Source organism: Manis javanica, chromosome 15, assembly GCF_040802235.1.
Source record: "Manis javanica isolate MJ-LG chromosome 15, MJ_LKY, whole genome shotgun sequence".
NCBI classification, from domain to species: domain Eukaryota; kingdom Metazoa; phylum Chordata; class Mammalia; order Pholidota; family Manidae; genus Manis; species Manis javanica.
Window position 1 is genome coordinate 72,819,220 of NC_133170.1, and position 13,939 is coordinate 72,833,158.

The 13,939-nt window shown below is 37.1% G+C and overlaps 1 protein-coding gene across 4 annotated transcripts in view; it reads right to left on the bottom strand.

Moving 5' to 3' along the window:
* The window catches only part of MED13L (mediator complex subunit 13L), a 313,145-nt gene that overhangs the window by 26,150 nt on the left and 273,056 nt on the right, over nt 1–13,939 (bottom strand). For 3 of the 4 annotated variants that reach the window (XM_036993615.2, XM_036993617.2, XM_073223979.1), the window contains 4 exons: nt 11,474–11,573; nt 6,250–6,470; nt 5,741–5,946; nt 1,573–2,510 (listed from right to left, as the gene is read on the bottom strand). In XM_036993615.2, coding sequence (XP_036849510.1) covers nt 1,573–2,510; nt 5,741–5,946; nt 6,250–6,470; nt 11,474–11,573 — 1,465 coding nt within the window. The remainder of the gene's footprint in view (nt 1–1,572; nt 2,511–5,740; nt 5,947–6,249; nt 6,471–11,473; nt 11,574–13,939) is intronic. The other variant, XM_036993616.2, reaches the window with a different exon arrangement.

A 13,939-nucleotide genomic window follows, 5' to 3' on the forward strand; every position in this document is an offset into this window, starting at 1 on the left:
ATGACATGGCAGAATCCACTGAAGCTCTGTCCTAGGCCCTCTTCTCATTTTACATGTCCCTCCTCCTTCCTTTTCTATGCCCTGCATCGTATCTACATGAGAACTATTCCTTTCCCCTAACTCCAGGCCCGTAAGTCCCTAGTGTCTGCATGACATCTCAAAAAGGATCTTTAAAACTCCCAAAACTCAATTATGAATTTTCTCCCCAGAACAGGCCTTCCTCCACTACACCTGTCTTTGAATAACACGAATGTCTGTCCGGGTACACAAGTCACAAGACTGGCTGTCTTCTCTGACACCTTGCTCTCTCCAATTCCCCTGATTCAACCTGTTATCAAGTTCTGCAGTCTTCCTCAACATCTCCTGAACGTTCCCACTTCTTTTCCACCTTCTTTGCCAAGCTCGTTTCGAGCTATTGTAATGACCACCTAGCCTCTCCAAATCCATTCCTGCCATTTTCTAATTCACAGCCCATTACGGTCAGAGTACACTTTTTTTCTTCTTTACACAACTCTGATGTCAGTGCCTTTTCATAAAAGTCCTCAATGACATGTTAGGGCTCTTTGGATGAAGACCCAATCTCCACCATGTCTCAAAAGGCTCTTGGTAATCCACCTTGGCTGGCCGCTAAGGTTCTTTCAGTTCTTTGGATGTCCCAAGCCCTGTGTAACTCTGGGCCTTCACACTTGCCACTCCTTCTGCCTAGAACACAAATCCTTGCTGCTTACCCTCTTTACCTAATTAATCTATCTCATTGTCAAGATTTCAAATGTTACTACTTCTTCAAGGAAGTCTTAGTCTTCCCTGACCTCCAGCCTCGGTTGGCCCTCCTACCCCATGCTTTGATCACTTACAACAGTTTGTAATAATATGCTTATTTGTGTAATTAATTGATTAATGTAAATTTTCCAGAATAGATTAGAAAGTCCCTGAGGGCATCTACCTTGTCTTTTTTAGTCACCATTTTATCCCTGAACATGTGTCACAGTATTGACAGTGAGTCAGGAAAGGAGGGGCATGGCAAGTTGCTTCACACTCCTTGAGCTTAACTCCCCATGTGCTTGTCGGCTGGAGCTCTTAGTAACAGATGAACGAGGGACATGTCCCAATAACCACAACACAAACTATAATGTGGTCACTGTTACATGAGATTCAAAACATAAGAAAGCAGAAAAGGGAGAAAATACTCTGTAAATGGGTAGAAAGCTTCAAGGAAGAAGTGTCACGGATACCCATCCTAGACCTGGTGGATGTGGATGTGTGCCAACGATCGGTTTGTATACTCTTGATGATTCTGATACTCAGCACTCGAGATTTTCAATGTGAGTTGCCCATATGAATTAATGTAAGAGGGAATTTTCACAAAATAATTACCTTTCTTCAAAGGCATTTCAATATAAAACATTTCCCCAATCCTTAAATTTAAGATGACATCAACATAGCATTCACTTCAGTTTTTTTTTTTTAAGAAATGAAATTAAAAATTTTTCATATAACAAAGTAAAGGAAGTTGGTAAGTCATCATCACACCAAGGTAATTTTCAAAGTAAGTCTATGTTCTGGTAAGCCTACCGTTGCTATGAGGCCAAGAGTGCACAGTAGCACTTCTCACCAGGGCTTCGTCCACTTTTCCACCTGTGGGATTATCCACGTACTGCCGGCCTTGCTCCAGAGCATTAAAGCATTCCGTCCAGTAATCATTATTATCTGCTTGCACCCGGTCATAACTCCAGCTTACACAGGGAAGAGCTTGGCGACTGTTAGAGGAAATGTAATCCAGGAAACTGAGCGAAGCAAAAGGTTGTGTATGTTGATTCTGGAGGAGGAGGAGAAGGCTTATAGGTGGCTCCTGGAATTTTCTGGCTCCCTCCATCTGAGGAAGGAAGGTGGTCTGACACATCATTAAGCGCCTCTCTGCAGCCTGACCAATATCAGAATTCTTCCCAAAAATATCCAACTCATCTTCCAGGAAGAGTCCTGAATTGTAGCCAAGTTTGCGATTCATAATCGCACTAAACCCACAGGTACAGCGGTACTGGTCCTCATTGGAAGAGTCAGGGATATAAAGCCCAACATCCGCCCCTTTGATGTTCATGTTGCAGGCACAGATGCAGCAGCTGTCAAAGTTTCTGTCTTTGAAGATATTCATCACAGAATCAGAGAGAATCAGAGTGACATAGAGACTGTGGGCTTCAAGAATTGGCTGCATGGTGGCAGGCTCCACTGAGTTAAGGGGCCGCGTGGTAGAGGGAGTAGAGGCTGGTGACCCCTGATCAGTGCTGTCATATTTAACAGACCCCTGACCACTGGCAGTGCCCCCACCTCTGGGAGTCCTTGGGGTCCTGGGGGTTCGTGGTGTGGGGACAGAGAAACGAGGGGTTGCTGGAGATGGCAAAACTCCTGCTCCACTGTTGCTGGCTGGAGCCGCACTGTTCAGCGTCACTGGTGTGTTCATCTGCGGTGTGTTCAGATAGTCTGGATCTGCTAGGCTCCCAACACTAGGCACGTTACTGCAACAGAGAGACAGCATCGAGTGAGAACAGGAGGCTTGTCACAGGTACTGGAGCACTGGCTTATGCATTTCTTATCATTTAGGTATGCTATTACTTGATATATTCCATTTTCCCTTAAAAAAAAAAGAATTCAAAGAGTCAGTGTAGTGTGTGGACAAGCAAGAGGCAAGGTGTGGAGAATAATTTAATATAGCACTTTCCTTCTACTTACCCTACATTTAAGCAATTCTCATCTTAATCTTTTAAGGGAATGTTCACTATTTTTACAAGAAAACATGACACTAAGTTTAGTCAATATAATTTTTAAAAACTAACTATTAAATGGAACTTTACCACGAGTTCAGGTGCTAAATTGGCTAGAAGACCACAGGATGGAATTTCCATCTACTTTGCAGTTACATTTTGGTCATTTTTTTGAAAATGAAAGTCTGCCAGTGCCCTTTTTCTCTGAGGCTATAATCTACACACACTTCTAAAGCAATTATAATCAAATACACAAGAATATTTAACATTTTTCTAATTTCAAAATGCAGTCCTATCTGTGCTGGCATTTTATAATAAAGAGTGCCTGGGAGGGAATTCAACTTTAGGACACCCATTGACCAGTACTATACAATTAATACAGACATTACAGGGGACTAGGCAGAGGCATCAGTATTAATTAGATGGTTACACAGAAGTACACATATTGTATCACAGTTTGCAAACTTGTAACAGATTTCTGTGAGTGGAAGGCAATTCTAGTTAATTTTTTATTTTTCAATATGCTGTGCATTACCTATACACAATTATTTTTAATTCCCAGAGACTGATCTGTTTTCTATTTTCTCATAAACTGTAACTCCTTTTTAGAATAGCCACATAGAAAACAAGTGCCTGCAATTTGTTTTATTGCATAAAAAATTTTCTTGATATACATTCTTAGATGTACATGTAAAACAGCAAATGAGACCATTCTTTCCAACTATAAGGTATCAAAAGAATACAGATTTTATCTAATGCTTAATATTCTTTTGAAATCTATTGCTGTGCTTAAACTCATATTCCTCCAATAAACTATATATTCGTTCACTTACAATTTGAACCAGGACTGTCATAAAGTAATGGCTCTTCAAATACTTTTCTTGTGATTTGTAATTAGCTAAGCCTAAACTATCAGCCAGAAAATCTAAACAAGTCACTGTAAAGAAATTTTGTATCAGAAACACAGTGGTATCTTTGAGTACAGATAAAAAATGACCCAGAAACCTTGATTAGCAATCATTACGATCTCAGAGACCAAAATAGTGTGTAATAATGATCTTTATTCTAATTGGACTCCTTTCAAATTTTACGTTCAACAAAACCCTAAAATTATTATGCAGTTCAGATCAGAAAAGGAACTATTACTACTAACTGAAAATCTAAATAATTAAATTCCTCCCTCAGTAGTAAGAATGGTTTATCTTGAATGGTAACCTGCTATTTCCCATTCAATAGAACTGTGCTGTTCAATAAGGCAGCCACTAGCCTCATGTGCTAAAATTAAATTAACTTATTGAATAAAACTAAAAATTCAGTCTTGGTCTCAACAAGCCACATTTCAACATGCAGCCACAGCTACAACATGAGGGCAGTAGATGTCACATTAGAAGGTGCAGATACAAAAATATTTCCTTCTTCATGGAAAGTTCTACTAACAGTGCCAGCTTAGAATATCAAGAATCATTGGGATGGCAAATGATAGATTTAATAAATCAAAAAATGACCTAAATTATTTATTAAACTATTATTACTTAAACTATCATAGAGCAAAGTCTGTGTGTGTACAAAATTAAACTGACCACTGGGCTCCTGAAGCTGCCGCGTGGTTTGCAAACAGTGTATAACCACCCTTTGTGTGCGAGTGGCTCCAGGTGTGCTGTACCCATCTCTGATTAAATAAGCCAGAGCGCAAGCAGAGCACAGCAGCAGCAAACAAGCCAGGCGCTCCCACAGACTGCTTCTGAGCACACACTTTCATATTGCTGGTGAGTTGTTATTTCCATAGTACTTCCACAACCATTAGTGGTTGGAGCCTTTCAAAAATCTTGTGTGGCAATAGGGCAGGATTATCCTATTTTAAATAAAGGAAGACTTGGGGAAAATGGTCATTTAAGACCATATATAGAATAAACAAAAAAGACAGGAATTGGAGTCCTGTAGCTGCACCTTCCCAAGTCAAGGTCTTTAATACTTCTCTGTCACAGTTCTTTATTCTGATGCTGACTTTACATTCACAAGAATATAAGTTCTTTACTTTGATACAAAACTACATTCATAAAACCTGTTTATGACATTAAGGCTGATTTCATCAAGATGGTTTTATATGAGGTCACAAATAAGCAGCACACAGACTGCATCTGGTCCACAAATTTGTCTTACTGGTTCAGTAAGACATTTAAAAAATCCAGATGTCCAGTCTCCCACCCGAACAGTCCACTACAACAACGAATGTCCCTTTCCACAGACCCTGCTTCCTGCTATGGTCTCTCACAATGATACTGAGCATCAACAGAGCCAAGCCTTTTGCCACACTCAGTCCATTTCACCCCCATACTGCTTACTTGGTCCTGACAGGGATTTGAGTTTGTGGCTTTTTACTTTATAGCATTTAAATTCTTATTAAGAAATGATTAATCATAGGGAAAACTGATTACACTGTTGATGTAAATACTAAATACTATTTTTTGGACAGTAGGAAGTAAGTCCATAATAAATACTAAACATCTTCTTTTCCTTCCCCCACCACACCACCGCTCTGTTGTTGCTTTCTTATATGATGTGGGGTCACTAACAGAGAAATTATCTATGTTAATACCTCATATTAACTATGTTAATAATTTTAAAGTGTCTTAAGTTAACAAATTTGAAATCATCCATTCATATAAAACAAAGTACTTACCACCACCACACAAAAAATATTACCAACTCTAATCTAGTGCTAGTAATTGATTCTTTAGCAGACACTGACACTGAAAAGGCATGAACATCATGGTTCTCTATACAAATGTTATTTTCTCCATGTACATGAAATTCAGTTCAGAAAATAATGCACATTTTCAACACAAAATAATGTGCATAAAAAAATATGAATGGCCAATACATTTTCAAATGTTATGCTACTACCACCATTTTTAACAAATATTTAGCTAAGATAAAAATCATATTAAATATGGTAAGTAAACTGACACAATCCCAGCACATACTTGTAGCCATCTCTAATGAAAGTGGCTGCAGGTGGCATGGGCAGTTGTTCAATTTTAGGAGGGATTGCCCAGGAAGGCCGAAACAGACAGGCATCAGGTATCTTCAGAGGTAGCAGGCATTGGCTTGGCAACATCTTCAGTGGAGCAAACATGGAGGATCCCATGAAAGGCTGAAATGTTGGAACTTTGTGCACATATGAAAAGTCCTATGACGACAAAGTGGGATCAGTAATAATGCTAGTGAATGACTTAGGACATACTAGGATAGCAACCAAATAATTGTACTGCAATGTTTCTCTTATTTGATCACTGGAAAAACACTAATGCCAACATTTAAATCAAGGCACTATATATAATTAATATGCCAAGTGATGTTCCTCATGATCAAATTCAGAGGGTTCTTAGAAATTTAGGCATATATGGCATATGGAAATACTATTTTAAAGAAGATGTGTATGAGTCCACTCAAAAACCACCCTGCCTTAGAAAATTAATATGTTGGTAATTACCTTTATTTCCTCTGGCTTGGGACTTCCTAACCCATCTTCTACTTCCATTTTGAATTCAGTGAGCTGTGTTGAAACCATACTGACCATAGGGCTCTCCATCATGCCTAATGCTGTCACTGTCTCTGAACTGATTCCATCTTTATAATTCATCACAGGAGAAAATGCAGGGTGCTGTTCCAAAGAAGGAGGGGTAGGGAACATCCTCTGCAAGTCTGCAACTGCTAAAAAAAAAACAAACAAAACAAAACAAAACAAAAAACCCAAACCATTTCTTTTTAGCAGGCAAGACTTCTAAAAAAAATCCCAGTTCCAAGCCAGGCACCACATCTGGCATCAGAAACAGTGCAAACTGAATGGTCACACCATTTATACAACAGACATTAATAACAGAAGTCTCTAAGAAGACCATCAGCGGAAAATTATCCTTCTCTGGAACTTTATCACCATCCTCTTGATGCTTTATGATTTGGCTTTACATTAATTAAGTGAACAAAATCTACGTAACATACAGGTATTTTCCAACAACTGATTCCCTGAAAGTGTAAGATAAACTAAGTAGACACTGGTAGTAATTAGATAGACTAACCTCTTTATTTTAAGTTCTATCCCCACTTATAAGTATTAAATATTTCAGAATCATATATCAAATGTTACATAGTACTATGACTGTACATGGAAAATCCAACAGGCATTTATATTACAGGAAATAAAAACTGTTTAGAGCTAGAATGGTGGTTTATCTGTAGTAGGATTACTTAGCTAGTTTGACAAATCCATTACACTCTCTGCTCTCTGGGGAAACAAAACTCTCTCTTTCCAAACTGATATTAAAACAAAATTTCATAGTTAGATTTAACAATCCTACCTAAAACCAAAACACAATTTATTAAAAAACAACTGGGGGAAAAAAGTATCTTTTAAGAAATACTCAGAATAAGTGATAGTCCTTTTTAGAAAAATCATTTAAATATACCTGAAGTTACTGTCAGCAGCAGCAGCTGCTCATGAAGGCACTGATTCGTAAAGGGGATATGTAATGAAATCCAAGTTGTGGTTATGAAATTCGGCCACTAGGGGGTGTCCTGTACAGCAAATTTATTTGCAAATTTGGAACAATTTTAAATCAGTGATTTGGAATCCTACCTGATGCCCTAATTTCCAATCATATTGCCGTTTCTAGCAACGTGAACCTTTACACAGGCAAATGATAACCACTTAACAGAGCAGATATGATATGACTGCTAGCTCTGAATCAGAAATGAAAAGAGAGTAATGCACCGTGTTCTGCTTGCCCTGGGCTAGACGCTGAGGCGGAGGTGCTCAGCTCCGCCCTGCCAGGGTCTGGACACTCCTTCCAAGGCCTCAGGTTCTACATCTAAAGGGAAGGCTTCAGATGTGTGGTTCTCAGCAGACTTTCTTTCTTTCCTTTGTTTATGGGGGGAGGGGAAGGCCTCTACCAGATGGAGTCAGAAAAAAGGGGAGAACCTCCAGACTGATCTTTACCATGTTTCCTAGTTAAACAATTATATGCTCTTGCATAATTTACCCTCTCACGGCCTCAGGTGCTTATCTATCTGTAAAACAAGGAGAGGAAGAAGCCAACAGATAGGGCTTCAGATCCCAACTTCACTTCTGTTAGAGAAGCACTACCTCTATTTATTTCCTATAACAAGATTCTGTATGAGTTTTCATTAGACTAAACAGTACCTGCTACTGCTGCTGCTGCTGCTAAGAAAAAAAAGAAAAAGTAAGAATCTAAAACCCCTAAGTTTATCTTCAAGGCACGTTCTTGCTATGACAGTATTATACTCTTATGGAACATAACAATTCAGAGAGCTAGGGATACAGCCAAGCCAAGTCAGAAACTACCAGTGAACTACTGGAGATATTGTGTAATTGATAAATGCTGAGACAGAAAAACTGGTCTTCAAATGTAGCAGCAACCAGATCAATAAGGTTTCTTTAAAACAAAGCTGAAGACTTTAATACTGTTAGGTTACACTGAAATACATCCATCAACCTCTATCCTTTAGTCCATATTTCTTTTCCCAAGCCAAAGGGCAGCTACTAGTCAGCTTTAATAAAATCAATTTGTAAGTATAATTTTTTTAAACTGTAAGTCTGCTTCATAAAATCTTCAAACTCACATTATATTATATATAGATCTTAATTAGCAAGTAGATATTTGGAAACTACAGAAATTGTATACATTCTCTTTGTGTTAAAATGATAAATGAACTTAAAACATAGCCTTTCCTTCACATGTTAAGTATTCTGGTTACAAAATTTTACCTGAAAGTTATTTAAGAAAATTATTTTTTAAATTTTCTCTAAGAAACATAATAAAGACATTTTCCACTAAGGGCCACTGAACGTCTTTGATACTAACAGTTTTATGTCTCAGTTTTCATAAGCCTTAACCGCTTTCATAATTTTCATCAAAGATAAAAGAAACACACAAAAAAGTATGAATGAAATGAGATTCCATCTGCCAGAGATTCACTTTAGAAAGTGATTTTCACCATTCCTGTTATCAGATATTCTTAAGGAAGACTCTAACACCATTCTGGCTTCAAATTCCTTATCTGCAAAATGGAAATAATACCTCACACAGTTTTCACATTAAGTAACATAATATATGCACAGAAGTGAACACTGCCACGTACACTTAAATGGCCAGTAAGTGGTGAAGACAGTAATAATTAGTCCTCCCTTTCAATTCTGGTTTAACTGGAAAAAGATGGAAATGCTGTTGGACATTACAGGGAATTTCTGGAAGAAATGACCCTAAAGAAGTTCCAAGATGTAAAAAAGGGAACTGGACTTAAAGTGTGTAAGGCAGAAGGAAGACAGAATCCCAGAGAACACTCCAGTCATCCAAAATAGAAAACCATGGCTTGCCTCTTTAAGTTATTCTTCCTAAAACGTGGCTAAAGTGAGGGTGGGAACAGTTGCCAGAAGGACTGGAGTTGAGGTGCCTTGCCAACAACGCTTCACTTACTTATATCTTGCCTATCCTTCAAAATCCACTGTACTTCAGCTGGACTCATTAAGGACGTCAACTATCTCCAACCCTGTAATTTCAAGTATTCACGTACAAGACTGAAGCCCCCCAAAACAAGCACTATCACTAACTTCTCAGTATTAGCCCCTCCTAGCACAGTCCCTTGCAAATAGTCAAGTGTTCTTGCAGAATACACAGATGAAGTCAACTCAAAAGTTCTACTCTTTCATTTTACCTCCTCAAAGACAAAAACTTCAAATTGACAAGCTTTCTTTTCATAAGCAGTCGGCTAATAATAAAACCTAAGGAAAATACTTGTTTTTATTATTATAACACAATACCGCATACTACCTTATCACATACTTGATGCTAAACAAAACCTGCTTGTTTCTGTGTGGTGCTTTCCTCACTGTTACATACACAAATGAATAATTATGGACCTATGCTATCCAACACAGGATGCACTAGCCACACGTGGCTATGGAGCACTCAAACTGGGTGGGGCTTGTTGAAACTGGGATGCGCTGAGTGCGGAAAATGTACACAATTCTTTAGAATTAATACCAAAAACAGAACTTAAATGTCTCAATATTTTTTACAGTGATTGTTGTGTACAGTGATTTGTCATGTGAAATGACAATATTCTGGATACATTAAATTAATAAAAGATTATTAAAATTTTTTTTAACTTTTTAATGTAACTACTAGAAAATTTAAAAATTAAGTCATGTAGCTCCCACTTGTGACTCACCTTATATTTCTATTGGATGGTGCTGCTCTAGACATTAAAGTTTATGTCTTTCCACCTCAATGTACAATAAAGCTATCACAGAAATGAGAACTTCTTGCCATGCTATTTTCAATGTCAGTCTTGGGAGGAAATACTGCATGTATGCCCACATATACAGATTTATGCACACATACTTTGTACACATTAAAAAGATCCTCTTGACACTTGTGTATCTGTATTTTCCTGATGCTAATATTTTTGCTATATTTCAAATTCATTAATTTTCAAAACCTGTACTTTATCATAAAATTCTGAGCAGCTTCTTTTTTAAAAAAAATGAGACAAAGAAGAGCATACCATATACTTTACTGGGCAATGACATTAACAGGATGATGTGAGTATTATGAATAATCTTGGGTGAGTTATCAGACATTTTAACATTTAATATCACCACCTATCAATGTCAAGAAGGGCAGAAGATTAACTAGTTCAATACAAGGAAAAAATTCATTCACCTGACCTATTCCATATGTATCTACTTTAATACTGTTTCTTTTAACCTGTGAGTTGCATGTTTGTGAAATTCTACAATGCAGAGTAATAAAAAAAGAAAAATGTTTAATTAAAAAACCCACAGCAACTGGCTGGCTACCATTATTCATTTTCATACATGTCAAACTTGAGAAAACATTGCATATTTTAAAAAACTATGGATCCACTAAAGCTGTCAAAATCCAATCCCTGTATACTTCACACTTCTATATCTGAGTATATCAGCACACATATACAGGTTCATAAAACTTTTTGACTCATCCCTAAGATACGGTGGTTTTTCCCCTCAATTTGTTCTCATTATCAACTGAAGTTAATGAGAAGGTATTAAAAGAATGATTTGCAATGGAATTATGTTTCTGCTTCAGAGTATCCATATAAGCTACTCCTCTGACTTTCTTTTCTCTTGTAGAATAATGTGGCTTCTTAGGGTAAAGAATAAATCTTAAAAGGGTTCTCTTCTTGTCATCGTACTTAATAAAACTAGTTGATTTCAAATGGAAACACAAAACTTCACTGTAAGTTAAAAAAAGGACCACAGAAAACAAATATTAATTATCCTTATGTGAATTAAATTTATGAAAATTGAAACATTTCACACAAGCTCTTACAGTGGAGTATCACTCTGAAAATCACTGTGCAGCATTTATTCTACTAGGAAAGGGCTATCAGAAAAACAAATCTAAAACATGTTTTTCTACATTTTAAACCTAAAAGCTAATTCTTAATTTGAAAACAAAGGAAAAGGAATTCAAATTAAGAAGGTCTCTCAGGTGCCTGGTATATTAGGAATACCAACTTATACAAGTTGTACTCCACAGTTAGTACTCTGTTAAAAGGGGGAAAAAAGGAACAGAATTGCAGACAAGGGATCAATGAGTATGAGGACATTATATATGTTATACGCAGTAAGCAAAAGCTCAATTTCTTTTTCTTACTTGGTGGGTAAGGAACAGCAGCTCTTCCATCCTTTCCAAGAGGTCGGTCTTCTGTTCCAACCGTAGGCATTTTTGATGAACGCAGTGCTGGTGATACAGCCTAAGAACAGATCATTATTATTAAAACAGAGCAACATATTTTTGTATAAGCAGGGCTGTACTCAACTGTTTCTTAACATACGTCTAGAGGAAAGATGCTTCATTACATAGCGTCAGAAACACCAGCAGAGAGTGGAACAAAGGAAATGGTTACAAACTTATCAAGTATGAGAAACTGAATAGCTGCGTCTCCTTTTCAAGGATCTGGTGAGGGCAGACTGTGTCAAGAGAACAGAGCTTATAAACCTTAAGTAAATCTTCCCTCCCAGGTCATTAGAGAAGCAGTTGCAGGACACTGTGCACATCAAGATGGTGTCTCTAAGTAGTGATTGGCTATCAGTCTGGTTTTCCTCTTGTTTGGAAGCGGGCAGCTAAGAGATGATGACCTCAAGTCCTCCCAAACTATTATTTTTCTCCCAAAAAAAAACATGTATCTTCTGTTCCTATTTCCACAGTTACTGGTTCATCTTCATAAAAAATAACCTTATCTCATAAAATAACTGAAATATACAGAGAAGATTTTTTCTCTGATTTGTTATTCAAGGCATATCAAGTCCCTTACTAGTCAAGATTATCTTTAAGAACACAAATGAACTGGTGGCAAGATAAACCAAAGCAAAAAAACATCTCACAAATGGAAGGCTTTCTATTTATGCATACTTATTCAATGTTATAGGGTTGAAACATGCAATTAAATTCAGACATGTGAGATGAAAACTTGGACAACAGCCTTTCAACTTTTCAGTTACTAGTAAGATGAATTAGAAAGCTCATTCTAAGGTAAACTGTTCCCAATTGATTAAATGCCAGCCTAGAAATCAGAGTAAAGTAGAAACAATCATTTCAGAAAAATGGAAATTAAAAGGGTCCAACTCACTCTTCCATTATTTACATAACTAAGAATATATTCAAAAAACAAAATAAATGTTTTTTCATTTTGCCCAGAAGTAATTCACATTTTATAAAGAGAATAAGTACAGTGGCTCAGAGCAGAGACAATAATCACTAGGCATGGTGGCTATGAACAGTATGGGCTACTCCACAATGCTTGCTTTTTTGCTTTTTTATTTCTCCCTTTCTATTTCTTTTTTATTCCTTTTCTTTTCACACTGTTCCCACCATCACCACCAAGGCATCTAACCTAACCCTCAGTATCATTAAAACCAATCCTAGACAATCTTGGCTTTAGGGAGACACTCAAGTTCAAAGAGGATCTCCAATGCCTAGATTAACAGTAAGGAAACACATCATTGCTTCTACAGTTTTTCATACTGCCACGTCCTTTCCCTTCATGCAGCCACTGCCTGAATTCAGGTCCTCATGTTTCAATCCAACAAACATAGTTCTTCTGCTTTCTGTGTATCAGACTGATGAAAAACAGCACTCTTCTTCCACACTCAGCAGCCTTCAGCAGAACATATAACCAGTAGAGTTTATAGTTCAAAGCCCTAAGTATGGCCAAAATTCTTCCTAGCCATGTCAATCTTTACCTGATATTCAGAAAACAGACCAACAGTCTGTCCATTATCCCCCAAAGGCCAGTAGTTCATTCTTGTTGCTTAACCAAGGCTCAATACAGGCCCATACTAATGTCCCCTCCCTGTCCCTCCCTAACCCAGTTTTTCCACATTTCAAGTCAGATCAATGCTTTGAGGCATATGATCTCATCGTCTTCTAAGTAGTTACAATACTAATGGTGTATAATATCTGTTAAGCAGATGCTTTTTTTAAAAGCGAATGGGGCTTTTGAAATCTGATTCCTACTTAATCTTCCAGCCTTAACTTAAATACTGTTCACTTGTCACTTTGCACTTGAACATACAGCATCTTTAGATTTAGGTCAATTACTGCACTCATAACAATAAGTATAGTTTTAATTTTATTTACATGCTGTTTCTCCTGAAGTCTGTGAGTATCTCAAGTATAAGGGTGGTGATTTAATAATATTAAAGTTTAATAATATTTGTAATTTAGTAGTATTTTAACAGTATTTTGTAAAAAAAAATGTGTACCTGCCACAAAGGAACTGATCATGACTAACAAATATATGTAAAATGAATGGATGGGAAGAAAAGTACATATATAAATAAAAGTAAACTAATAAACTGATTTCCTTGAAAAGTGGGCCCATCTTATTCATCTCTAGGTCCCCCAGAAGTAATAGGTACTTCTGTTTGCCCACAGCTACAAAACTGTTTAGGAGGATGAGGGCACAAATTTCCTGACTCAGCTCAGCTGTTCTCTGAAGAATTATAATTCTTACCTGTCACTTTAATCACATGATACCTTGTATTATTTACCTTCCAGGTGTATAAATTTTATTTCCCTACTATGATGCCATGATCCTAAAAAGTATAGATCATGCTT